Source organism: Triticum urartu, chromosome 4A, assembly GCF_056163025.1.
Source record: "Triticum urartu cultivar PI428250 chromosome 4A, HENAU_Tu73, whole genome shotgun sequence".
Taxonomy (NCBI): domain Eukaryota; kingdom Viridiplantae; phylum Streptophyta; class Magnoliopsida; order Poales; family Poaceae; genus Triticum; species Triticum urartu.
Window position 1 is genome coordinate 315,190,069 of NC_141876.1, and position 27,823 is coordinate 315,217,891.

Below are 27,823 nucleotides of genomic sequence, written 5' to 3' on the forward strand. Positions count from 1 at the left end.
ATGGCAGAGGAGGCGGCCGGGTCGTTGGAGTTGGGCATGGCCCAGACGGCAGGCGATGAGCGAAATAAAAATGAAGCGGTTGGGTGGTTGGGGCGCTACCGGCCGTTTTACATCTTCTGAAAGGGGAGGTGCATCTCTAGGTGTTGTATATCTGTTAGAGATGATTTTTGAACCTTCACTTAATTATTTTTATATGTACATCATCTATTAGAGATGCTTTACTCTACGAGATATTCGTCCGAGGAAAGGAAAATAGAAAAACTGTCGCCAAATCCAAGCGCCGGTAGCCGTGCATTATTGGGCTGTTTAGTTCCCAGCCACACCTAGCCACACTTTGCTACATCTCACCTTAGGCAAGTTTGACCAAGTTAGGTACTCCCTCCTTCCATCTATATAAGGCCTAATGCATTTTTTAAGACCGCCTTTGACTATTGATAAGATTAATAGTACATGACATGCACAATGTGAAAATTATATCATTGAAAGCTCCTTTCACACACGAATTTAACGGTGTGCTTTGTGTAAGTTGCATGTCATATATTATTGCTCTAGTATTTGGTCAAACTTAGCCTCGGAAAACGTATTAGGCCCTATATAGATGGAAGGAGGGAGTAGGTGTTTGGTTCTAGACACATCTAAGAGCATCTCCAACAGCCGCGTAACGCCCGACGCGCTAAAAGTCAGAATACAGCGCCGGGTGAGCCAGCTTTTGCGCGCGGCGGTGCGCTGGCTCTAGCGGCCGCCGCAAAATAAAGCGCGCCCAAACCGCTCTAACAGGCGCGCTATATTTCATCTATTTTTTCTTTACTATGTGACGATTTGATAAATATTTGGTTCCGATAGTACAAATATGGAGATAGTTGATAGTTCATAGTCTTCTTCTACGATAGATAGTTCATAGTTTGTCACATAGCCTGCTTCTACGATACAAAATAAAACGAAAAAAATACTACTACTCGTTATTCTCCGACTTTGCCTCGGTGATGTCCTCCTCCGACGTGAGCGTACGCGTCAAGGAACCGCTCGTCGTCGGAGTCCTAGGAGGACGCATCTCCTAGCGTGGTGCTGTATTTAGCGACCGCCTTCCACGTTCGCTTGTCCTCATGATAGGCGGCTCGCTCCTTCCTCCTCTCCGTCCTCCTCTCGGCGAGAACTGTTCCTCGTTGATGATGTCTTGCGGGAAGCGATGGCTCCACAGCGCCATGGCTGCCTCGTCCATCTCGGCCAGGCTGAGATGGCGCTCCGCCTCCGGTTCTTGCGATGATCCTCGTCGGTGAGAAGCCGCGGGAAAGGCGCCAACTCCTGTGCCCGCTCCCGCATCGCCACGTCGGCGAAGTTCATGTCCTGACGGGACCGCCGGAGGAACCACGCCGCATCGTCGTACGCGCGGGCGCCCTCCTGGGCGGTGTCGAAGGTTTCAAGGCGGAGGCGCATGCCGTCGCCTGACCGAATCTCGGCGGAGTAGGTGCCGGACGGACGCACGCGGACGCCGCAGTAGTCCGAAGCTCCCCGGCAGCGAGGCGCCATGGTGGCGTGGTGGTGTCGTGTCGTCGGCGAGGAGAAAAAACGATAGAGGGAGCGATGAGAGAGCGGCGGAGGGCGCTGCAATTTTATAGGCGTGCCGGGCGCGGTGCGTCAAATCTAGCGCACGAGCTGCCGCCTTTTCCCGCGCACTAGTTTTCCGCCACCGCTGGAGCGTGAAAACATCCCCGCATGCTAAAAAGCTAGTTTACCGCGCGGGCGCGTCTTTTGGCGTCGCGGTTGGAGATGCTCTAAGGCAAGAATATTTTTATGAGCAATGAACCCCACATGTTATAGACACAAAAATGTGGCAAGATCCCTTAGGCAAGCCAAAGTATGGCTGACAATTTAAACAACTCAACTAAAACAAATATGATAAGTCTGACAAAAATCATATGACAATATATAGCAAATATAGTCACAATCCAAACAGCCCTATCGTTTGTTCTTCTATACTCGAGAAACCCCGAAAACCCCCTTGCACTATTGCCGTCCCGTTTCGCTTTCCCTGCTACCCTCCCTTCTCCTCGCCCACCCTTTGTTTCTCTCTCTTCCCCTTCGGCCAAGCCATGCCTCCTACTACTACTTCCCCCACCATATCCGCCTCCCCCCTCCACCTCCGCGTCCCCTCTGGCATCCCCCTCCTCCCGTCCACAAACCCTAACCCTAATCTCGCCGGCTCCTCCGCCGTCGCGGCCCGCCCCCACCGCCGTCCTCGCCGCTCCCCGCGTTCGCCTCGGTTCCCGCTCCACCCCCGGAGCGTCCCTCCACGCGCGCGCGCGGGTGGGCACTAGCTAGGGTTTCGATATGGACCCGCGCCGCCCTTCCCCGCGCGGCGGCGCCAACGGCAGCGGGTTCTCCTACTCCAACCTCTTCAACCTCGAGGTAGTTGCTCCTTTCTTTTCTCTTTCTTCGCTTGACTGGAGGCCTCTCTGCGTGGTGCTAGGAACGCGGCGTGATCACTGATCGGGGCTGGGGATGGCTGTGGAGCACTTTGTCACTGGACTCGGGGATTTCTCTCGGGGTGTGGTGGGCCTGTTTCTTGTTTGTCCGGTTTGCAGGTGCAATTCGGCAGTGGTTTGGGTGGGAGCTGCCGGTTTCGGCTCAGGGTTAAGAGGCTCGCTAGTTGGAACCTAATGCAGGTTATTTGGTGATGGTGTTGCAATCATGCTTACTGGCTGATGCCTTGTGCTACCGTTTCCTGGTTACTGCTGCTCCGGTTTACCACTTGTCATCTTGTATCATCTCTGCTGCTAATGCCTTTGCCTAGATTGTCTAGTATTTCATACATTAGGAGGATATCGTTTTGATGCAATTGCATACGTCAGCTATGTTTCCGTTACATTTAAAGTTTTTTAGTTGCTGGGATCTCCACATGACTCTTGGCTTTAGTTTCTTGCTACCCTTAGAGCTTACAAATTTATCATTTTGGTGATTCCGTAGTGGTATTATTGCTGTCTGCTTTTTTCTGTGTGGATGTAGGTTAACTGAAATATGTATTGCCTTAGGTAGCGATCTAGTGTGGAAAATACAAATAGTGGACATCATCTCTCTTTTTTTACGGGGAATCTGCCTTTTGTTTTTGACTTGGTGAAGCAGACAACTTGTTTCTGCTCTTGTTTTGTTGACTTCTGTTGATCTATATCATTCTTATTGGTTTTTTTACTGGACATTGTAGCCATTGCTAAACTTTAAGGTCCCTTTACCGGAAGATCTTGATCGATATGGGAATAGTAGCCCAAATGGGAGCGTGAGTAGTCAAGGTAAGCTTTATTAGTACATTTCTTTGCTCTCTCTCTCTCTCTGGCAAATGTCTAAAATCCATCTGTGTGGATCTTGCTGCTCACCCAACTTTTCCTTTAAGGTCAAGGGTCCTTGTCGGATCAGTACAATGGTGTGAGTGATGCTTCTCATGGGCTGCATCGAAAGCGAAAAAGGCATCTTGGTGTTGCGAGCGATGATGAGGAAGCAGATGACCACAGTAACCAAATAACCGAGGAGCACTACCGTACAATGCTGAGTGAACATGTTCAAAAGTACAGAAGGTCAAAGGATAAGGAGGGTGTTTTTGGTTCTGATCCTCCTCGGGCAGACACCCCCCAAATGATAAAACACAAAAATGGCAATACAAGAGTTATGAAATACAGAAGTGATTTCAAGGATGTTGCAGCATTAGGTGTGTTAGAAACCTCACCTGAGTATAATGGGATGGGATCTATTAGTGCATATGGTGGTTTCAATAAGATTGTAGCTTCACTTGATTCTTCCTATTTGGATATGGGGGATAATGTGAGCTACTTAATTCCAGAGGGTTATGATAAGTTGGCATCTTCCCTTAATCTGCCTGTTTTTTCTGATATACGTGTCGAGGAGCATTTCTTGAATGGCACGCTAGATCTGCGCACCCTGTCAGCAATGCTTGGCACTGACCTTAAGTTTGAGGCTACTAGTCGTGGTGGATTAGCCGAACCTCAGCCTCAACATGAATCACTCAAGGAAAGGGTAAAGATCCAGAAATTTGCACTTCAAGTAACTGAGGACCCCTTTGCAATTCCAGAGGGATCAGCTGGGAGAATACGAAGATCTATTATTTCAGAATCTGGTAGTTTGCAGGTTCATTATGTTAAAGTCTTGGAAAAAGGAGATACATATGAGGTTGGTTTCATTTGTTAAAATACTTGATTTCATGCTGTTGTATTAGTGTACTTAGCAACAATGTGATGTCATATATGCAGATTATCGAGCGGAGCTTGCCAAAGAAGCAAATAGTGAAAAAGGAACATTCTGAAAATGTGAAAGAAGATTTGGCAAGTTTTTTGAAACGCTGGCATATTATTGCTAGAAACATTCCAAAGCATCACAGAAATTTCACTGCTTTGCTGAAGAAACGGCAAATGGATGCTAAACGCTTTTCTGAGAATTGTCAACGGGAGGTATTGCATTTGTCTATTGTGTCACCTTAAAGCATGACACCATTTCAATGTGTTCTAGTTTACATTCTTGCTGAACAATTTGTCTTTCGAAGCCTTTACTCATTTCTTGTTTAACTTCCAGGTGAAGCTCAAGGTCAGCAGGTCACTGAAACTGATGAGAAGTGCTCCAGTACGCACAAGGAAGCTTGCTAGGGATATGTTGATATTTTGGAAACGGGTAGACAAGGAACAGGTATTTGTCTCATAAGCTTACAATTGTTTAACTTTGTTGCAATTATAAAAGTATACAATCTGTCTTTATTAGGAATGCTTATCTATTTCACAGTATTGAACTATATGAGTTGATTATACTATATCCATTTCTTACATCCCCTGAGCCATTTCACTATACGAGTACCGTTATCCCAAATCTATTAATGTTTTGTGTATTGTCTTGTATTGCCTTCAGTTCAGTTTAGCACATGGTGTTTATTGCCCTTGTGCGCTGTAGAACAAGACAAAATATTACGTCACTTATTCTTTGTGCCTGTTTCGCAGTATGAGTTGAGGAAAAGAGAGGAAAGAGATGCAGCTGAAGCTTTGAAGCGAGAAGAGGAACTACGCGAAGCAAAAAGACAGCAGCAGAGGCTCAACTTTCTGCTATCCCAAACTGAGCTCTATAGTCACTTTATGCAGAATAAGGCTGGCGAATCAGCACTGCCTGATGAGGGATCTGCTCCTGAGGTTGATGACGAGGAAGATCCCGAGGAAGCTGAATTAAAAAGAGAGGCTTTTAGAGCTGCTCAGCATGCCGTTTCCCAACAAAAAAGGATGACAAATGCATTTGATAGTGAAATTGTGAGGCTTTGTCAATCTGCGGAGTCTGGCATTCCAACGGACGATTCAGCTACTATGGAGCCTAGCAAGATTGATCTCTTACACCCGTAAGCTATATCTGGAATTGTCTTTTTTCATTGCAAACAAGCATTGTAGAACAAAAGAAATTGTATTCTCTAAAGCTGATTGCCCGGGAGTATCTTGTTTTCAGCTCAACAATGCCTGAGCAGTCATCTGTGCAGACCCCTGAGTTGTTTAAAGGTGTATTAAAAGAATATCAGTTAAAGGGCTTGCAGTGGCTGGTCAATTGCTATGAACAGGTAAAGTCTTACAGAGCTATTGTATTTTGGTCACTTGTGGTGACTGCCATTATTAGGTTATAACGTCACACATTGGATTTCTTGCAGGGGTTAAATGGCATTCTTGCTGACGAGATGGGTCTTGGCAAAACTGTGCAGGCTATGGCATTCTTATCCCACTTGGCTGAGGTTTATGAATATATTTTCTTAAATTTTCATTTAGTTATTTGTTGCCCAACTGCTTTTGGATCTCGTTCCGTGTTACTTTTGAACCTGATCTCAGTTGTATCTGAACTTAATTTATCTCTTGCTCTTTTGTTTATTCCTTCTGGAGATGTCATATTATGTTGTAGTTTAATATTGCATAGCAAGCATTTGATATGACATGGGTGTCTCATGCAGGATAAAAACATATGGGGTCCCTTCCTGGTGGTTGCTCCTGCATCTGTTGTGAATAATTGGGCTGAAGAGGTAATCAGATTCTGCCCTGATCTTAAGATACTCCCATATTGGGGCCCAGAAAGGGTGGTTCTTCGCAAGAACATCAATCCCAAGCGTCTTTATCGGAGGTAGATTCTTATCGAAGCATTGCTATCTTCATTGTCTCTCTTATAACAGGGTCATAAACCAATCATGTGACATTGTTTCTCATTTATAGAGATGCTAGCTTCCACATTCTCATCACAAATTATCAGATACTTGTGAATGAAGAGAAGCTTTTGAGACGTGTTAAGTGGCAGTACATGGTATTGGATGAGGCCCAGGCTATAAAAAGTTCAAGCAGGTGATTTTTCATGTGTCTTGTAACTTGTGCCTATCTTCATTTGTTTATTCTGTTTTTTTCCTTATTGCATGGCCCTTGCTTGACAAATAATTACCATCCTTTTGCTCTATACTGCAGCCAGCGCTGGAAGACTTTGCTGAGCTTTAACTGTAGAAATCGCTTGCTTCTTACTGGGACACCAATTCAGAACAACATGGCTGAGCTATGGGCACTTCTTCATTTCATCATGCCCACTTTGTTTGACAGCCACGAACAGTTTAATGAGTGGTTCTCAAAAGGGTACTGTTTTCGTACAGAAGTTATGTTTTTTTTTTGGTCTTAACTTTATTGCTTATGTTTTTTGGCCTTCCAGGATTGAGGGCCATGCTGAACATGGAGGGACCTTGAACGAACATCAACTTAGTCGACTGGTAAGATAGTCATATATAGTGAATGCCATGGTTTCATGATTATTTCAAGTGATTGCCTATGTCTCGGGCTTGTTTAGAAGACTTTAAGTTCTCAAATGGGTAAAGTTTGGTACAGCCTTGCTATTTCTTAAGATTATGACATGTTCTCTATTTGCACAGCATGCTATATTGAAGCCGTTTATGCTCCGCCGTGTTAAGATTGATGTCATAGCAGAAATGACGGAAAAGAAAGAAGAAATTGTGCCCTGCAGATTGAGTTCTCGCCAGCAAATCTTCTATCAAGCCATAAAGAATAAGATCTCTCTTAATGAGTTGCTTGATGGAAGTCGTGGCAATCTAAATGATAAGAAGCTGCTTAGCCTGATGAATATTGTCATGCAGCTACGTAAGGTACAGTTCCGACAATTAAATTTTATTTAGTTTATTTTTTAGGTCCCTACTGAAAATTATGATAGTGTAGGTTTTTTTAACTCATAGGGTTTTCTTGATATTGTTCTCTGCGTAATTCTTAGGTCTGCAATCATCCAGAGCTGTTCGAGCGCAATGAGGGAAGCTATTACTTTTATTTTGCGGAAATCCCAAATTCTCTTCTTCCTCCCCCATTTGGGGAGTTGCAAGATATACATTATGCAGGCAAGAGGAATCCTATAGTGTTTGAGGTACGATCTCTCTGTTAACAGTTTCTTTGTTGATCATATGGTTTACAATACATTTCTTCTTGAGCACAGACAGTCAAACACTACTAATATATTTCTTTCTCAATCTCCACAGATTCCAAAGTTAGTTTATGAAGGGATCATCTGTAACACAGAAATACCCGTCGATGGTTGTGGATTCCGGAATGGATATATCAACAGGCTGTTCAATATTTTTTTGCCAAGCAATATCCATAATTCGGCAGTTCCAGAATCAACTTCACGAACCACATCTGTTCTGCCATCTGGTGCATTTGGCTTTACACGTTTAACGAATCTGTCCCCAGTTGAAGCTTCCTTCCTGGTCACTTCTTCATTATTTGAGAGACTAGTGTTTTCAGCGACACGTTGCAAGATGGAGTATGTTGATGAAATCGTGGATCTATTCCTTGATTCAGAAGGTTCTGATCTCCAGCTCAGTCAGTATGATGCCACAAAAGTCCGGGCTGTTACTAGATTATTGCTTTCACCTAAAAGGGCAGACTCCAGTTTGCTCAGAACAAAATTTGAAATAGGCCTGAGCGATAACCCGTGTGAAGCACTAGTGCTTTCTCACCATGATAGGCTTGTCTCGAACATACGGCTTCTTCGTTCAACATATGGTTTTATCCCACCAGCTAGAGCACCGCCGGTAAGCCCATCTGTTTCATCTGTGTCGACGCTGGTTTTTGCATTTCTTTCTGCATCAGGGCATCTGTTCAGTAATCTTAGCTTTAGTGTTAAAATTCTGGAACTTCTATATAGTGGAGATGTTTTTTGGTTATGCATGTTAGTCACTTGTAACTATGGCCGTATTGGTTAACCCTCCTTTCCCCTTTCCTCTTCTTCCAGATAAATGTCTGTTGTTCAGATCGGAATTTTGCCTACAAGTTAACAGATGAGATGCATGATCCCTGGATCAAGAAGCTGTTTCTGGGATTTGCTCGCATTTCCGAGTTTAATGGTCCTAGAATACTGAATGGTCATAATACTTTCATACAGGAAGTATGTACTGATTTGCCCATCCCTGAGCCGATGCTACAGTTACCGTACAGGATATTCGGGTCATCTCCGCCTATGAGTAATTTTGATCCAGCTAAAATGCTCACGGTAAGTTTATAACTTTTGCTTGTGCATATAATGCTAGAAATTGTCTGTTTAGGTTTGTAGCTTTGGCTGCACAATTTCATTCTCTTTTTATAGTTATGATTTTAAATCAGTTTTTAGCTACTTAGCTTCATGAACTGCTTAACTACTTGTACATTTTTTCCGAAAATTTCGTATAGATCATTATGAAAAGTTGGTGTAATGTTGTTTTTATTGCACATATTTATGACCCCTTATTAACTGTCATGAAATGCTTGATGACAGGATTCTGGGAAGCTCCACACGTTAGATAAACTACTGCGGCAACTCCGAGCTGAAAATCACCGTGTGCTCCTATTTGCTCAGATGACTAAAATGTTGGACATCCTTGAGGTACTATAGAAAAATGTTCAGATCTTTCTTGCAATAATAGTTACTCCCTCCGGACAGGTATGCAGGCCGCTCTAGTATTTTGAGTAAGAACTTTGACCACCGATTTAACTAAGAAAATATGGGTTATATACCCCCAAAATTGTACCATTGGATTTGCTTCTGAAAGATGTTTCCAACAGTATGCTTTTTTTGGGACATATTTTCCTTGATAAATTGGTGGTCAAGTTTGACTCAGAAAACTAGGGGGCCCTCCGGCCCTGTATACTGGCCCCGGAGGTTGTAAATTCACAATTTTAATTTTGCTTTCTTTAGACACCCTCTGTTCCTAAATGTAAGACGTTTTGGCAGTTCAATTTAAACTGCCAAAACGTTTTATATTTTAAAACAGTGGTTGCACTAGATAGATAGATCAGACACATGGGAAAATGTTATTGAAATTTGTTTAGCTGAAAGTTTGTGCCATCACAATTATCTTCATTTCGTAGAATTGTGCTGATTTTCTATAGTGAAGTGTTTATGTTATGTTGGATACTTTGGTTCCACTAAAACCACTATATTTCCCAGTTATGCATGGGATTTTTAAAAACAATATTATTATTATTATTTTAACAAATCTCAGATCTATAACTTCAAATCAGAAATCACAAACTACCACCGTACTGTTGCTAGCGGCACCGAATAGAGATCTGTCGTTGCCAGCCGCAACGAAGAGAGCTGGTCGCTGCCGGCGGCAAAGAAGACCTGCTGTTAGTTGCTGCTTGCAACAATAGCTGCACGTGCCATACTCACGTATTGCTCCGCATTGATCCAGCTGCTTGCTGAGAATCAGTGCACAAGCCTGAATGCTTTAGTAAGTATATGTGCATGTGTTGCTCTGAATCCATGCTTGCTTGTACGCGCACATCGGTGAAGGTAGTATGTTTGTTGCTTGTACGAGCATCGGCGAACAAGCTTTAGTACATACTCGTGCGTGTGATCTGTTATGAAAGCAACTTATCTCTATTGAAGGCCCAAGGGGCATATATATATTACACAAGACTTGAGATGCAAGGAAAGGAAACATAGTATAATAAGGACTCCTAGACCAATACTAATACTTCCTAACACCCCCCTCAAATGCAGAGCGTATGCAATGGCATTGCATTTGAAGAAGTGTAATACTAGAAAAAAAATGATAATCCAAATCTCCGTGTCTTGAGTGTCGCCATAGCATGAAGAGTCTTCAAGACCTGTCGAGTCAAGCCAGGGATAACGAAGAGATGCCACATCATAGGAAGACACCGCGTAAGTAGAAGATACACGAGTAGATGTAGGAGTCATAGCATGCAAGCAGTAGGAGGAGCAACACGTAAGTAGCAGCAGTAGCCAGGAAAACTAGCAGACGAAGAGTGACGCACAGGGTAAGCTGACAGCCGCGTGTCATGCCCCTTGTTGGCAGAAGGCAGCCGGCGGCCCGATCTGGCCGAGGCATTGACAACGGGCGAAGAGATCTATCGAGAAGAGAACCATCGGAAGAACACTGAAAAGAATTGATCTTACGAGACCGACAAAAAAAAAATCAATCGTGAGGACGAGTAGCAGCGTCCGGAGACCTAAACCTAGGCTCTAATACCATGTTATGAAAGCAATTTATCTCTATTGAAGGCCCAAGGGGCATATATATATTACACAAGACTTGAGATGCAAGGAAAGGAAACATAGTATAAAGACTCCTAGACCAATACTAATGCATCATGACATGATCCACGGCCAAGACCGCTGGTTCAGCCCGAGCGTGCCCAACCCTGACATCCACGGCGGAAATCATTGGTTCAGCCGGAGAACCGCGACATCCACAACCGAAATCACGGGTTCAGCCTGCCCAACCCCCATGTGCTGGAGCTCAACTTACGTTCGTGCTATCCGTGGACATGAACCTGATGTTGCCACGAATCATGGTGCACACGGCCAAGTGCAAAAATAGGACAAGGGATAATGTCTAGGTGGCTGGCTACATCCAGATGTGTAGATGAGTGCAAGTGATTGCAAAATTTCTCATCGAGTGCGATGCAAAATTCGTCCTGCACAATGCATGATTCGAGCCCTTCATCTGGATGGATTCTCCTCGTCAATACTGTCCTGGTGGCGTGAAGATTCGGCCAAGGCAGCTCCAGTGTGTCACGATGTTCAATGCGTTGATGTTGCGATTTTTTTGTTGCCCCTCCAAACGAGAAGCCACTTTTCGTTACGAACAACCACGACCAGCTCTTTTCGTTGCAGCTAGCAAGGATAGGGTGATAGTTTTGCAATTTCTTAGTTTGGAGTTATAGATCTGAGATTTGCTAAAATAATAATAATATTCTTAGAAAAAACTTTGTTATGCATGCACATCTAAAAACATCACTGTGGATTTGAGCTTACATAATTGACTAACAGGATGCAAAATGTTGAGTACCGTGTTTCAGAAACTTTAGGAGCATCCTAGGTTTCCATTATTCTTTGACTGGCCTTGTGAACTCTGTGAAGGAACTGAAATGAACAAGGAAGTGTGTGCCTTACTATCATATGGAGCTGTATCTATGAACTACTCATTCAAAAGATCTTGTTGAGTTTATGATCGTAAGTTTGAACCCTTATCTAACTTTGCGTGTCATGCACTGCTATTTTCAGGACTACATGAATTTCAGGAAATTCAAGTATTTCAGACTGGACGGGTCTTCTGCAATTTCTGATCGTCGTGACATGGTCCGGAATTTCCAGAACAGGTAAGGCATTAGTGGATACTGTATAGGACATAAATACTGCACTGAGATTATAACACTCCTCAAACATGACCTCAGCTGAGTTTTGTTGTCTGCAGGAATGATATATTTGTCTTCTTGCTAAGTACAAGAGCTGGGGGACTAGGAATTAATTTGACTGCTGCTGACACGGTTATATTTTACGAAATTGACTGGAATCCGACACAAGACCAGCAGGCAATGGATAGAACACACAGACTTGGTCAGACGAAGGAGGTAAGTTAAACCTCAATGTATACATATGGAACAAACTCTAATTACAAGGCCTAAAAGATAGTAATACTCTGAATTCGGATGCTTTATTGATCATGGGAAAAGCCCCATATATAACATGAGCCGAGTACCAGCAGGCAACGCGAGTCTATATGCAACAGAACCAATGACTTCTGTGACTTGGAAAGGCCCATAGAAGCGAGGAGACAATTTGCCATGCTTGTGACCTGGTAATGATGCTGCTGCATGATGGTGAAGGCGAAGCCACACCCAATCACCGACGCCAAATGCCAGCTCCTGATGCTTGTCATCATAATAATGCTTTGCCCGCTGCTGCGCTTGATGAGACGCTCACCAACCTCACGAACGAAGTTGGCGCGATCCTGCAAGGCGGTGTCCACAACCGCCACCTTGGCCTCGCCAGGAACATAGTCACGAAGACGTGGCGGTGGCCGACCATAGACAACCTCGAATGGAGTGGCATGAAGAGCGGAGTGGCGGTGGCCGACCATAGACAACCTCAAATGGAGTGGCACGAAGAGTGGAGTGGTAGGACGTGTTGTACCAGAATTCCGCCCAGGGCAATCATTCGACCCACCGTCATGGCCGATCACCAGTGAGGCAACGTAGGTACATTGCGATGATTTTGTTGACAACTTCAGTCTTCCCATCAGACTGGGGGTGGAAGTCTTGGGCTCATGTGAAGCTGAACGCTGGACAACTTGAATAACTCACGCCAAAAATTGTTGGTGAAGACAGGATCTCGGTCACTGACGATGGACTGTGGAAGTCCATGGAGGCGCACAATGCCCTCAAAAAATGCCTTTGCCACAGAGGCAGCTGTGTATGGATTGGACAATGGAGTGAAGTTTGCATATTTGGAGAAACGGTGAGTGACCGAGAGGATCACAAACTTGGCAGCGCCTTGATGAAATCCATGGAGATATCACTCCACACAGACGTTGGGACCGGCAGAGGCTGAAGTAACCCGACAGGGAGGAGTGTTTTTGTCTTGTTGCGCTGACAGATTACACAAGCACGGACCAATTAGCGATCACCAGGGACATGGAAATCAACTCGGAGTCGATGAAGCGTCTTTTGGACCCCCTCGTGAGCGCGTGAGCATGTAGTAAAATCATTGGTATGGACGGGGAGGTGAGCAACACATGCACCTGACGCCCATGAAGAATCAAGTTGTCAGCATACCTTCAGGGGTGGTCGTGATCACCGGTGCGAATGCCATCACGAAGGGAGGTCAACTTGGGGGAAGCGTCAATCTCACGCCGTAGGTCCTCAAAGATGGTGAAGATTGGCAGCGAGAGAGCACAAAGCTTAGATGCTGCATCGGCATCACGACGGGAGACGGCGTCAACGACGTTGTTGAGGCGGCCTGATGGAACTCGACAATGTAGTCGAATCCAAACAATATGCTGACCCATTGGTGTTGAGGGATTGTCGAAAGCCGCTGGTCGAGGAGAAACTTCAGGCTGTAGTGGCCGGTGCGTTCGGTAAAGGCATGACCCCAAAGATATGTCCGCCAGTGACGTACAGCCTGAACCAGTCAATGAGTTCCCGCTCATAGGCAGCAAGCTTGGCATGGCATGAAGCAATGGGCTGACCGAGAAAGGCCAAGGGCCCCGCACCTTGCTGAAGAACAGCACCAAAGCCAGTCCCGGAGGCGTCACACTCAAGAATGAAGCAATTGTCAAAGTCCGGCATCTGGAGCACCGGATCTTGACCAAGGGCATGCTTGAGCGCTTGGAAGGCATCCTGTGCCTCTGGGCACCACCAAAATCTCTCCTTGCTCATTAGGCGTGTGAGAGGGGCAGCGAGCATGCCGAAGTCCTTGATGAACTTGCGATAGTAGCTGGCCAGCCCCAAGAAGCCGCGTAACGCCCGGAAAGAACGAGGCATAGGCCAGTTAGCAATCGCGCGCACCTTATCCTTATCCATGGCCACCCCATCAGCAACAATGACATGACCCAGGTAGGCCACGGAGGACTCACCAAAGCAACACTTTCTGCCCTCGAGGAAGAGGGACTGCTGCCGCATGACCTGAAAGACAACACGAAGGTGGCGCAAGTGCTCCGACCAGGATGAGCTTTAGATTAAGATGTCATCAAAGAAAACAAGGACAAATTTGCGCAAAAAAGGGAGCAAGATGTCATTCATCAAAGCCTGGAAGGTTGCTGGTGCGTTGGTTAAGCCAAATGGCATAACCAAGAACTCATAGTGGCCATCATGTGTGCGAAACGCCGTCTTAGCAACATCATCAGGGTGCACCCGTACCTGATGATACCCCGAGCGCTGGTCAAGCATGGTGAAGAACCTAGCGCCCCGGAGTTCATCCAGTAGCTCGTCAACAACAGGAATTAGAAACTTTCCTTCATGATATGATCGTTCAACACCCGATAGTCGACGCAAAAGCGCCATGAGCCATCCCGTTTCTTGACGAGGAGGACGGGTGAAGAGAAGGCCGAGTCGCTCGGGTGGATGATGCCTTGGGCCAACATCTCCGTGCACTGGCGCTCGAGCTCGTCCTTCTGAAGTTGCGCATAGCGGCATGGCCAGACAGCAACTGGCGTGGTGTTAGGTAGAAGCCGAATGCGGTGGTCGCGAGAGCGTCCTGGAGGCAACATGGTCGGAATGGCGAAGATGTCAGCAAACTCGTCGAGAGCGTCCTGGAGGCAACATGGTCGGAGTGGCGAAGAAGTCAGCAAACTCGTCGAGCATGTCACTCATGAGGCCAGAGTCCTCGCTCGTGATCGTGTGAACATCAGGCAAGGCGGGCACCACCAATCCGTTCCCACAGCCATCCCGTTTCTTGACGAGGAGGACGGGTGAAGAGAAGGCCGAGTCGCTGGGGCGGATGATGCCTTGGGCCAACATCTTCGTACACTGGCGCTTGAGCTCGTCCTTCTGAAGTTGCGCATAGCAGCATAGCCGGATAGTAGCTGGCGTGGTGTTAGGTAGAAGCCGAATGCGGTGGTCGCGAGAGCATCCTGGAGGCAACATGGTCGGAGTGGTGAAGAGGTCGGCAAACTCGTCGAGAGCGTCCTGGAGGCAACATGGTCGGAGTGGCGAAGAGGTCAGCAAACTCGTCGAGCATGTCACCCATGAGGCCAGAGTCCTCGCTCGTGATTGTGCGAACAGCAGGCAAGGCGGGCACCACCAATCCGTTCCATGTGACTTGGGAACCAGCAAGGACAATAGTCATGCTATGGTGATCAAAATCGGTCCGAGGGAACGGAGCCAATGGACACCAAGGACAAGGTCGAAGCCGCCAAGTGGAAGCATGAAGCAGTCAACCCGGAAGTGGCAGCCGTCAATGTTGATGGAGATGCCGCGACATAGGCCAACACTAACAAGCGTGTCCCGTTGGCCACCATGACCCATAGACCGGGATGAGTCTCTGGAGTTAGGCCGAGTGCGTCAACCATGACCGAGTCGATGAAACTTTGTGTTGAGCCTGTGTCCAGTAATGTAGTGAAGGTATGAGTGCCGATGACGATACGCAGCTGTATGGTGTCAATCACGCGGATACTCCAGAGCCCGGTGATGGCGTCAAGCAAGATGTGTGGCGTCTCCAAAGGTGCATCCTCGGGCGCAAAATCATCGAGCTCGATGAAGAACAAGCGTGCATATCAATGACCTGGGACGTACTGCTCATCGCAGTTGTAACAGAGGCCTTGGCAGTGGCGTTCACCCATCTCGGTAGGCGTGAGGCGACTCGTAGTGCGAGGAGCCGGTGTAGGGGCAGCAGTTGTAGCAGGAACGCCTTGTGGCATGGGCATGCAGCAGGCAGCAAGGTCGGCCCTTGTGCCCAAGACATTGAACCACGGGGACGTGTCGGGGCCATGAGTGGTCGGGAACGGATGGCGTTGTTCATATGCCTTAGCGAGGGATACTGCCGTGTGGAGGTCCACCGGTTGCTGAAGCTCTACATCGACTTTGATGCCTTCAGGAAGTCCGGCTGTGTGTACAGGAAACACTGCTGGGCTGAGCTTAATGGTTCGCTGGTCCTGCACAACAGCTCCATAAATCTGCTGGTGTAGTCGGCAACGGTAGAGGTGAACGGAAGCCGAGCCAACTCGCACAAGGGGTTGGCGTGTACAGATGGCCCAAAGTGAAGGTGACACGCCTCCTTGTAGTGCTGCCAGGAGGGAATGCCATGATCACGCTCAAACTGGAGGTACCAGACTGAGCATTGTTGACTAGGTGGTATGCCGCTGTCCACACCTTGTTAGCCTCCTCCGTGCGCTGTCCCCAGAAGAATTGCTCACACTGATGAAGCCAGCCAAGCGGAACGACGGAACCATCGCAAGTAGGAAAATCAAGTTGTGAAAGCGTGGGACACCGGACCCGGAGCCAGAACCAAGGTGCTGGTATACGAGGGGGGCAATTGACGTGAGGTATGGTGAGGCGGCATAGGTGGGCTGGGTCTGTAGTGTTCGAGGAAGTGGCTGATAAGGATTGGCGGGTGGCTGTTGGTAGGGAAGTGGTGGTAGAGATGCGTGGTGGAAAGCTGGGTTGAACGGAGGGTAAGCACGAGGTTGCTGTGGGAAGAATTGGGAGGCGGAAATTGGGGCGGTGAGCCGGTGACGGCGGCGGGGGAAAGCATGGATCAAATCCTGCGATCAGGAGGGTGGGGACAGTGGTGGGGCCGGTGGTGGCGAGGGCGGCGGAGGTACTAGACGGTGTAGAGGAGGCGGCGGAGGAGCCGCTGGCTGCTGGCAACGCCGCGCGCAGGTCGACCAAGGTGGAAGGTGGAGCGCTGGGGCACTGCTCCAAGGTGTTCAGGTGCTGGACGAGGCCCTCCATGAAAGCCTGATCCGTGGCCCGTTGCACCACCATCTCCTTCAGCTGGGCCGCTAGCTCCTTGAGTGCGAGGTTGATGTTGCCGCTGTCGTCTTTGTCATCGTTCACCATCGTAGATGACGCTGATACCAGATGGAACAAACTCTAATTACTCGAAGGCCTAAAAGATAGTAATACTCTGAATTCCGATGCTTTATTGATCATGGGAGAAGCCCCATATATAACAGGAATAACTTGGCTGACAAGCTGACTTAAAGGGAATACAATCTGGACTCTGGAACAAGTTCTAATCTGGACTCTGCACTTATTTCGAATCTGAACCTACTAACTAATCTGGACTCTGAACCTAATACGAATCTGAACCTCAATAACTACTTGTAGCAGTACAGGAATCCTAGCCACTTTGGGCTGGACCAGGGGGTGGTGCGTCCAGGGCTTGGGCCCTCCGTCCATATGTGGTTCCCCACATAACAACATACTATTGTCTAGCCATGGTTTCTTGAACTACTATTTGATCATTTTTTACTGGCTATGATATTCTGTATAAGTGTGTGATGTGCTTGTGAATTGTGTAATTTTGTTTACCATTCACTTGTTTACTTTAGGGCTGCCTTTGCAACCTGTTGCAACTTTAGCACCATATTGTTTGTAAATATGTGCATTTATGACAGTCTTGTTGAAGATTTTCATACTAGAACTACTGTTTGTAAAATATGTGCATTCTTTGTTATTACAAAGATTCTCGGACTAAATCTGCCAATCTTGTCCAAGATTTTCGTACTAAAATTGCTGATCCTGTTGACTCTGTCCCTGGTATTCCTTGGGTAGGAATGTTGTAATCTAATGCCTAAATCTAGATTCATTGTCTCTATTCTAGATTGACTGTCTTTATTTGGCCGGTAACTATTCAACATCATGGCAAGTAAAGATTCATTTGTAAATGGGTCTGAACGTTTACCAGAGAAGATGATTTGTTATTATTGTGTTGTTACTGATTCATCCATAGGCAGCCATCATGAGGTTCTACATCCTGTATTGGATGTATTCATTATTTGAATGGACTTGTATTAATTATGAGATCATTACTGCATAATTGACAATATTGACAGAGGGGTTGCTCTGTTTCTTGTTATATAGGTCATGCTGCTATTGCTGCTGTCATTAATGTCATGCTTTTTGGGGTTGAGTGACAACACAACTAAAGTTACAAACATGCTCTGTAACCCTTTTTTTATACCAGGCTGGACAAGCTTGAGACTAGCCAATCTTTCATTTTTCATGGTTTCTGGCTAACTGTTAACTTGTATTTAGTCTTTTGGACTTTTAATTTTAAAACCTTGTTTGATCACTAATTTCAGTGTTTGTAAAAAAAGCACTGAAGTTCATCTCATATCTGTTAACTGTTTGCTTTCACCAGCTCAAATAACACTAGTCTGTTATCCGAATATACAAATTCCACCAATACTTATAATTAATAGTTGAGTAGCTCAGTTTCTTATATATTATTTCAAACCTGGAATTGTAGGTAACCGTGTATAGACTTATATGCAAAGACACTATTGAGGAGAAAATCTTGCAAAGGGCAAAGCAGAAGAATGCAGTGCAAGAGTTGGTTATGAAAGGGAAACAAGTTCAGGATGATCATCTGATGAGACAAGAGGATGTTGTTTCATTACTTCTTGATGATACACAGATTGCACACAAATTGAAAGAAATATCAATGCAGGTAAATTATTCCCTCATAAGTAGATGATGATTTAGACTTGTTATTTTGTTTGAGGATAACATTTTACATGATTTCTGTGTGGGCATTATTTTAAATGTTACTGACTCTTTACTCCTGCTTTTCGATACCGTGAGGTGTGTTTGTTGTGCATGCATCATTTGATGTATAAGCGCATATGTTACATTGTGAACAGACTTGCATTAAAGATGGGCTTTTTACTCGAACACATACTTCTGAAGGAATTAATAGGGCTAGCGTATCAGCTCCTTAATCCGAGTGCCCAAAGAGAGCTATTATGTCATGTAAATATGAACTAAGGGGGTATATCATTTCCATCTTTTTACAGACTGCAATGAAATCTACACGGCCAACTTGTATCTTGAAATGCTACTTGGTCTAATATCTCTACAAATTTTAATTCCAAAATCAGTTTTAAATTGGAAAGTTTCGTTGGTTCTCATTTTCTCTTAACTCACAGGGAAAGGCCATCCCACCATGAACATGATCTCTGCTAGGTTGTTTGACTGTGAGTTTACTGATATGTCTTGTGTTAGCGATTCTGCCGATTATGAATTAATTTTATGGAGAAACTGTACAGTGCCTTGTTTCTAGCAAGCATCGGGTAATTGGTACAGATGGGCCTTGAAAAACCTTAGGCTTTCGTAATTCAGACCTTTGTCAGCAACCACTTCGCTCAAACCAAAACATTTTCTAAGAATTGTCGAGTTCATTTTGAGTGTTTACAGATGATTTTGAGTTAGTGGTAAAAGTCTGGCAAGAATATTCCTCATCTGCATATTCACCCCTTTAGGCAAAGGATCGATTAAAGAAGAGGCGAGCAAAGGCCATCAAGGTTGACAAAGAAGGAGATTTGAAGCTTGAAGACTTGGATGATCCAACTGAAGAACCTGTAGAACAAGATAATACAACCAGCAAAAAGGTACACAGAGAAACGTTTCTGAGTTATCGAGTGATGAGGAAAACTAGATGAGGAAGAAAAATCGTATGTTATATTTGTTTGGTTACTTCTAGATGCTTCCACTCTAGTGTAGTATTCTTCTCTTTTCTTTTCTACCCTACCTACTGTTTTCTAGAGTCTTCTAGTTGTGAGTAGCTATGAGTAGAATGGTGAAACTTAATAAATGTTTTCTAGAGTATTCCAGCTATAAGTAGAAGTATGTGAAGGCTTCCCAAAGCCTCTACTTTGTACCCAGACTATGTACCCCACAACCTATAATAGAACCTGGTGTTCTTATCTAAGATCTTGGAGTAGATCTTGTGCTCTAGGAGTTCTGGATTGAACTCCTGCTGCCATATTTTGGCCTCTACATTCGCCTCTAGAGCGATATCTATTGTTCGTTCAACACTTGTGCTGTACACATTGTAGCAGCAAGGTGGAGTTGCTCCTCCACAACCTTGTGCTGCTTCATCGAGTCACTTCTTTCTTTGTGATAGGATAAATCACACCCTCGGTTGGGGCTTTGAGGTTTCTTTTTCTGTATTTTCTTAGGAATTCATATCACCCTGTGCGTATACAAACACAAAATCATTGAGGCATTACTTAGGGCCCGTTCGGCAACACCCCAGCTCTCAACTTCAATAACTCCACGGTGGAGCTGAGCCGAACGTGTGAACTCCGTGAAGCTCAAATCTAGAAGCTGGCTCTTCTCTTAGTGCAAATTTGATGGAGTTGGAGAAGGTGCCTTTCCCTGGCTCTGCGAAAATGAAAAGGTTGCAGTTGAGCGTTATTACAAGGTGCTGCCATCGCCAAGTGACCTCTGCGTACCGGTTCGAATAATCTCTCCTCCGTAGCTTCTCTCTCACCATCGCTGCACATTATCTTTACGAGGAAAAAGGTGCCGCTGTATGTCTTACCGAGCTGGGCTTTGCTCCCTTCCCTCTCAGGCGGGCCTCATCCCCATCTAAAGTTGTCAGCCCATGTCAGCGATGAGAAGCTGGAGCTGCGACGCCGAACGTTTTTTCCATCGCTAGTTTTCACTTGAGAAGCTAGAAACCGGAATGAGGAGTAGAAGTTGAGGAGTTTGGGAAGCTAGGCTGTTGCCGAACGGGCCCTTAGTATGCAAGCTTAAAATTCCAATTGAAGCAGATATAAAGGAACAAGTGATGCAGTTTCACATATTGGATTGGCACCCATATAGAACTTCATTAGCTCCTTGTGTGATTGACATGCATAGATGGGTTTAGCTTGCATTTTAGTACATATTCTACCAAAAAATGAAAAGAGATGATCAAAACAAAATGAGCTGCATTATCTTACCCTTTCAATTTCAGTATCTTTGCCTGCACCAGTCCTTAATCTATTGATAGCCGTGCCCGCGGATATGGGGATATGGGCCCAGTTCATAGTAGGTCACACTATGGGTCAACAGTAATAATAATAACCTGATTAATAAACAATCCTGGTTCGATGAGGAAAGAAGTTGATTGATCTTTATGTAATCGTGAGAGGATCACAGTGGTATCGTTGATACCGAAGTTGGTTGATCTTTACGGTGTCATGTGATGACCGCGGGTAAAGATCGAGCTCCTTGTGGTCACGAGATGATCACGATGTAAGTCGATACATGTAGTGGTTACGAGGTAACCTCCAGAGTAAGTTGTTCATGATACCTCAAACATGCTGTTTCCTTGAGGCTTTGTTAGATTCACCTAACTTTCTCAGCCTTGCTATGTGTGAGCTTCATTTGTTTAATTAACTACTAATATATATTTCCAGAAAAAAAGCTCGCACAAGAAACCTCCAAAGTCACAGGATAATGATGGTGCGGATGGCGATGTTCCTGAGAGTGGTCCTGTCAAAAATGAGGAGCATATTGCTTCCCTGAGGCCTAAAAGATCAAAGAGACTAGTGAGGAGCACGGGTGAGGATAAGGAACCCGTTGCTGCTTGTGATGTTGAGAAACCTGCAGATGCAGCTGAAAACAATGACAACAATGATGCAGAAGAGTTGCAAGACCAGACTCCTTCTGCCTAGTTGACCTACTGGGCTGACCTGATGAGAACATAAGATGCGAATGGCAAGACTCTAATTTGTGGTGTCGAGTAGGAGCATCAAAGATGGCACCCAGAGAAGGAGCTCTGGATCTGCTTAAGGTGTTACGCGGTTTATTAAGTATTTTAACTCTGCTGTGCAGCTTCTTTTCAGAAGCCTGGGACTGCAACTTGGCTGCAGTTGCAATGAGCTGAGCCCAATGATGGCTGTTACGCCAGCCTTTATCCCTGCTGTTGGTGATACTCGCTCTAGCCATTTTGTAAATAAGTATTAGCAATGTTCCGTCACATATAGGAATAATTTTGCTGTGTAAAGAGAGTAGTGATGTAGACTTTTGTTAGGCTAAAAATGAACATGGCAGGAAATATCTGCTGTGCTTCCGAGTTGGAAACATATATCACTAAATTTATGACTTTATTTAGTCGGTCTAATAGATGATATGTGTGTCTATTACTCCCACCGTTTCAATAAGGGTTTGCCAAATCACTTCTTTCATTGTGTACTTAATTTATACGAGTGAAAAATAATGCTCCATCCGATTCATATTGTCTTAGATTTGTGCTATGGATGTATTTAGTGTTATAGATCTTAGATTTGTGCTGTGGATGTATTTAGTGTTATAGATCATGTTAACATTACCTGTTTTAGATTTGTCAGATATGGATCGAGCACGCTGGGGTAGGAAAAAGTTTCACCTAACATTTTTACAAGTTTGCCAAGAGAATTAAACCCTGCAGTGTAAAAGTGCAGCGTCGATAGCTTATGCACACTGGTTATGGAGGGAGGGTTAAAAAACGGCAGGCAGACGTGAGGCCAACAGCACACAACATTTGTCAAGAATTCTGCAACTCTTCAAACAAGCAAACGATGATACGACCTGTATTACAAGCATTCAGCGCACATATGAGTAAATTGATACTTCAGTTGGTCATACACAATCAAAATCACAACTCAGTCTTCAAAACAACCGGAGGCTCCGGACATAGATCTTTTAATAGCTAGCGAGAACTCCATACAGGAATACGTTATCCTTCTCATATCAAACATATTATTCGGATAAGGCGGTGCTTGAAATTGAACATGGCACACAACCCCAGAGGAACTGTTTCTCATCTGACACGAGCTTCATGGCGGTAAAAACTAGAAGTAGAGGACCAAGTCCTTTGCTTATTTGGCTTTGGGGTGCGAGGCGATGAAGTCCACTGCAGCTTTAATGGAGTCAATTTTGTCAGCTTCATTGTCAGGTATCTCAAAGCCAAATTCCTCTTCCAAGGACATCACAACCTCTACTGCATCCAAACTGTCTAGGCCAAGATCATCCTTAAAGTGGGCATCTGCTTTCACCTACAGGACAATGCAAAGAAACCAATTAATGATTTCAAACGCTACAAAACTCATCACAAGGAGCACTCCGCAATTCAGTCCACCCAACCAAAGCAAAACAGAAACAAATCACCATGCCCAAACGCTGAAACTGCAGCATTTTACCTCTGCTCTGCTGTAAACTTCAGTAGCACAATTGTGCAGGCCAAAGACTCAGAATGCAAGTAAATGCAAGCTAGCTAGCGCAGTTTTTCTTCTGAAAATTAGATGGTTCACAGCATGGAAAATTGGGTTGCTATGAATGGTTTTCTGTTCACACCATTTTTTGCTAATTTACTATGTGTAGTGAAACATATTATTCGTTTGCAATCCAATCATTTTACATGACCTAGTTCGAGTTAGGTCACAGAGAACACCAGCTACAGTGCATAAAAAAACGAAAATGCTATTGTGCTGACGTTCCCTGGGAGGGCATGGCAAAACAAAAACTTTTCATGGCAATTTATGTTCTCGCGAGGATGGCAAATTTCTTCAGCCTATGCGTGACTAACTAGTGTTTTGTACAACTCAAGTCAAAATAGGAGGTGCAGTGCGCAATTAACTCTAAACAGTAATCACCAGATTTCTAAAAGATGTTCTGGATCTGGAAATCAGCTGATCAGTTACCAAATATTAGTGAGCTAAAGCAGAAAGATTGCCCATGCGAATCAACAGAAGCATAGTGATGACAAGAACGCACTAATAAAAAGGCACACATGTTATGTCATCGAACTGACAATCTAAAACCACTCATGAATGATTCCTCGGGCATTCTGGCTTTGAAAGCTCCGCCAGTGGTTCCTCCCCGTCTCAAATCCATACAAACTCGGATGCACACATATAATTAAAGTGGCTAAGCTAGAGCTCCTCATGAGCATCCATAGGTTTGGGCGTTGGCTCTCCCTGTGTTGACATGTGTACAAGTTTGATTTTTCTGTTTTTGATTAATTTTTACTGCTTTTGGAATTTACTGCTGAAGGTCTTCGTTTTCCACGTATTCGGTGTTCTCCGGAAGGACCCCGACTCTTTGTTGAAAATATCCAGTCTCTCCTTCTAGGCTCTCCCCCTCCTACATATGTTTCCTCTCAATCTCTACCACCGCACATGAGAAGTCCTCCATTATCGCATCCATCCCTCGCGCGCCTGCCACCATCTGCCGCCGGCTGTCGCTGGCTGGTTGGTGGCGGCTCTCCACGCCCATGGCCCCTCCCTCTGTTCTCTCGAAGCCGGCGGCAGCGTTGTGTCCGCGTCATCCGCGACCTTCCTTAACGAGCGACATCCACCTCCAGTTTGCCCCTTCCTCCCGGTGTACCAAGCCGCACATCGACGCGGCCATGTCCGCACACGTTGTGCGTGCTCTGGCCCATGTTCTACCCAGGGGTGCCTCCTCCTGCTCTATAGTAGGCTGCTGCCACGTTCCCTCCACATGGTTGCATCCGTGAACTTGGGAGGCGATGACCCTGTATCTTTTCTCATGCTATGTGTGGTGAATTTTGACCAATCTTGGCTGACTTGCTGCACAACTTCATATATGTGAAGTTGTCATGTACTTGGATTTTTTTGGCATGTACGATCTTTTGAAAGTGGTTGTTACATGTATAGCAATTTGATTTTGTTTTTCTGTTACTGATTAGTTGATCCATTTAGTTCGGAACATAAACCGGTTTTCGTTAGAAACATTCACAAATTAGTGTGGTTAATAGAAATGAAAATTTAGAAACACTATATGCTGCCACATAATATATAGTTGATTGTTTGGTTGCAAATCTACCTCATACATATAAATTGATTGGTTTGGCATAATCCTTAAGAAGTATTCCATTGCTGACAGTTTGTTTCAAAATGGATTGTTCTGACTTTGCAATCCTCTATAACTAGAATGGCATGTTTTCTTATGCTAATTTTTTATGTGTTTCTTGCAGGGTCGAGGAGTACTTGACTCAGGTCTGCATCAAGAGATTGGAGTTAGCCACAAGAACTTGAAATTGATTCTAACAAGGCTGATGCACCCTACGGCATGGTGAATGCACCTACACACACAATCCATGCTATTGAATTATCTAAAAAGATAACTTGTTGTTCCCAAGAACCTGGTTAAAGTGGTATGTGTAGTCTGCCATAGTGTTTGTCAATATATCAATTATATGAAAATAGACGGGTCGTGATTAGGTAAAGACATCAGTTATTTATAAAGTTTTAGACTCTTGCTATCATGCATGCCTCTATAGATCACTAGCAAAATTTGTCCTAATCATTTCATTGTTGTCATTATCTGTTGTTTGTTCACGAAGATAGATCCCCTTTTGCAAGCTGACCAATACAAATTAATGGTAATGATCATGGTTGATTTACGCTGTTAGATCAAATGTTTGAGAAATTGTTCCCTAAATCCAAAAATATTCTGTTTGTTACTACCCCTTTAATATTCAGTGTATTGATTCCCTTCATGTGTGTCCAGATCTATGTCAATTGGAGATTTCACAAGGAATTGATGAATTTCAGGATCGACTGAGCAGGGAGTGACGCAGAGAGGGCAACAAGGCATATGAAGCAACAACAAGCCACCAAGCTAGCATACACATGAGATATGGGTTTGATTTGTGAGTGATTCGACATGTATTGTCCTTCATATTGTGCAGTGAGTAAGGTACAATTAATTCCTTATGGTAGTTGGGAGCCCAAAGGTAGTTCCGACAACAGACATGAGGTAGCAGACTAATCCCATGGTCTTCCCCGCTGCCCAATGTTGGTGTGCTATTTCAGATCAATACCTTCATATAGCAGCAATATGAAAATATCTAAACATGTTGTTTCAGATATTGGTGCTAGCAAGCATAGGTATCTGTATTATCAATAGTTGCATCTGTACTTTGTATAATTAGTCAATATTTTCATATTTTGGTTATCTCAATATGGTGGAAGAAAGCATGTTATTTTATGAAAATTAGATAGCTGCTTTTGCGCTTCATATCTAAGGGTGTTGTTTGAGTGCTAATAGTTTTACACTTTTACTAACTGTATATTCCTTTGACATTTCATATAGACCTATCTGAGCCAATATTCTAAGCCTCATACCATTTGATTAATTAGACAATATATTTGTCGCAAGTCGTAACTGTCCTGCTTGATTACTAATTTCAGATTTGTTCTTCCTTATTGTGGGGGGCATATCTATATTCTAAGAAACATTGGTGTACATGGTAGACATTTCTTGACATGGCTATTATGTCTAGATTTTGGTTCTATGGTACATAACAAATTAGCTTCTTGGTCTACATAACTAACTTGCCGAGGGTTTTGGCTGTGGATGTCGTTTAAGGTGTATGCTGCAACCATTGTGAGCAGTGTGTCTACTAACATTGTCAAGAGGGCTTGCTGATTACTGGTTGTTTGAGCCACCAGCGGCCTGAGCTGTTCTCTTTTGTGTTATTGGATACTCATTTATCTACAAAGATAGTACTCGAGAGCGAAGATCTCAGAGATTTTATTTCCCATTGCCTCTGTCTGAGCAGTGAGTAGTCCTCTTCACCTTGGCTAATTCTGTACTCATATAGAGCAAGATCTCTGGACGTATCAACTGAATTCCATTCACCTGGATACTCTTCTACCTCGCAGGTGTATCAAATTTTGCACTCTGGTAGTCTTGAAACCCCTCCTACTTTTAAATGGAAAAAGAAAATCTTGCTGTCAAAGCAAGCATCAATTTTTTTTCTGGCCATAACTAAGACAAATCCAAGAGCAATCTTACTCACGTGTCATGTGTGGTCTTCAGACAATTGGATCAAGGGATCACCTCTGTTTCAATTGGTAGTTTGCAAAGTCGTCCTACTTATGCCTTGGCATTAATCTGGGACATTGTTTTTTTATTGTTTTTGAGGGACTGCTTTTTTGGATAATATTTCAAACTCTTAGGCAAGCAATCAGTAATCTTTTTTTAGAGAGATGATCACTCACTGCTTTTTCCTTGCTATGCTTGCAATAGGAAAACCACCTACTTTTTTCTCCAAATATAAAGCAAAAACTACGGATGGATGGATCTGTCAGTCATTGATTGGGTTTCTACAACATAAACAAGTGAAATTTTCTGCTTTCATGCAACGGATCTTATGTGCTCTAAGAAGTTCAAGTTGGAAAAAAAAATAGAACCATATTGCTTTCTTCTGTGGTAGATGCAGGATGGAAGAGCAGGAGTGAAATTGCAATCAGAAGCTTCGAAAATTCAACAAGATTCTGGGCAGGCATCATCAAACGGTGGAAATCTCTTCTCTCCCAACAAACAAATAAAAACACACGCACGCCCAGCTCGCTCTCAAATCCACTACCACCTATTCTCCGCTCGGAATAATAAATAATAGTATAGATGTACACACGAGTTTCTGCACGGGCGGTGTGCCGCCGCGCATCCGCCTGCTAGTAATACCTATAAGCGGCTAAGCTAGATTGCTTAATAGGAGGGGAGATCTATCTAACCAACAGCGTACAACATGTCAACATTTGAAACAACGCCGATCAATGTTGCTTCCTCCCAACAGAAAGAAAATGTAAGAAATGATAAACAAAAGGGAACACTGGGCATCCAAGCTGTTGATTTGATCCTACTATGGAACTGGTAGCAAGAAAAGGAGGGCTTGGAGGGGGACCTTGGATGGGTCGTCGATCTTCTGGAAGTTCTTGACGACCTTGATGGTGCGCTCGGTGACCTCGTCCTTGTCCAGGAACGACCCCTTGGCGTCCTCCGACGACATCCACCGCCGCCGCGACAGGGCCCCCTGCAGTGCCGCTGCCGGCCTGAGGGCCACCGACGACGCGGGGGCCGCGGCCAAGCGGAGGTGTCGCAGCACCAGGTTCCTCGCCGCCGCCGCCGCCATTTGGGTGGGATGGGTGCTTAGCTCCGGGGAGGGGGGCAGAGGGGGTCGGAGGAAGCGTGATGCGTTGCGGCGGCGGGGCGAGAGTTTTCTGGGCTGGGGACCTGGGGTGGAGTGGGGGAAGAGGAGA

The 27,823-nt window shown here is 44.8% G+C and overlaps 2 protein-coding genes across 6 annotated transcripts; one reads left to right on the forward strand and one right to left on the reverse strand.

Annotated features, from left to right (window-relative positions):
• The first annotated feature begins 2,085 nt into the window (after positions 1–2,085).
• Positions 2,086–25,355, forward strand: INO80 (DNA helicase INO80-like protein). Of its 5 annotated transcripts, none has more exons than XM_048715000.2 (23): positions 2,087–2,406; positions 3,200–3,284; positions 3,386–4,176; positions 4,257–4,454; positions 4,576–4,686; positions 4,992–5,377; positions 5,482–5,590; positions 5,678–5,758; positions 5,972–6,138; positions 6,228–6,353; positions 6,471–6,632; positions 6,706–6,763; positions 6,923–7,153; positions 7,276–7,422; positions 7,535–8,089; positions 8,290–8,547; positions 8,809–8,916; positions 11,566–11,660; positions 11,756–11,912; positions 18,253–18,453; positions 19,265–19,393; positions 24,751–24,848; positions 25,331–25,355. In XM_048715000.2, the coding sequence occupies exons 1-23, from the start codon at positions 2,329–2,331 to the stop codon at positions 25,338–25,340; spliced, it is 4,341 nt and encodes a 1,446-aa protein (XP_048570957.1). In that variant the 5' UTR covers positions 2,087–2,328; the 3' UTR covers positions 25,341–25,355. The 5 variants fall into 5 exon arrangements, with proteins under 5 accessions (XP_048570956.1, XP_048570957.1, XP_048570958.1 ...); XM_048715001.2 differs by lacking the exon at positions 25,331–25,355 and adding an exon at positions 25,287–25,302; XM_048714997.2 differs by lacking the exons at positions 24,751–24,848; positions 25,331–25,355 and adding an exon at positions 21,191–21,952 and having other exon boundaries at positions 2,089–2,406.
• Positions 22,318–27,823, reverse strand: LOC125551705 (acyl carrier protein 2, mitochondrial). Its single transcript, XM_048715003.2, has 2 exons — positions 27,469–27,823; positions 22,318–22,810 (listed from the first exon to the last, which is right to left on the reverse strand). Exons 1-2 carry the CDS (start codon positions 27,694–27,696, stop codon positions 22,634–22,636), a joined length of 405 nt encoding a protein of 134 aa, XP_048570960.1. The 5' UTR covers positions 27,697–27,823; the 3' UTR covers positions 22,318–22,633.

Coding starts and splice junctions, on each gene's coding strand:
- LOC125551705 (XM_048715003.2), bottom strand. CDS start 27,696: ATGGCGGCGGCGGCGGCGAGGAACCTGGTGCTGCGACACCTCCGCTTG. Junction 22,811..27,468: donor AGATCGACGACCCATCCAAG/GTCCCCCTCCAA, acceptor ATTGTCCTGTAG/GTGAAAGCAGATGCCCACTT.
- INO80 (XM_048714997.2), top strand. CDS start 2,329: ATGGACCCGCGCCGCCCTTCCCCGCGCGGCGGCGCCAACGGCAGCGGG. Junction 6,633..6,705: donor AATGAGTGGTTCTCAAAAGG/GTACTGTTTTCG, acceptor TTGGCCTTCCAG/GATTGAGGGCCATGCTGAAC. Junction 11,913..18,252: donor GACTTGGTCAGACGAAGGAG/GTAAGTTAAACC, acceptor CTGGAATTGTAG/GTAACCGTGTATAGACTTAT.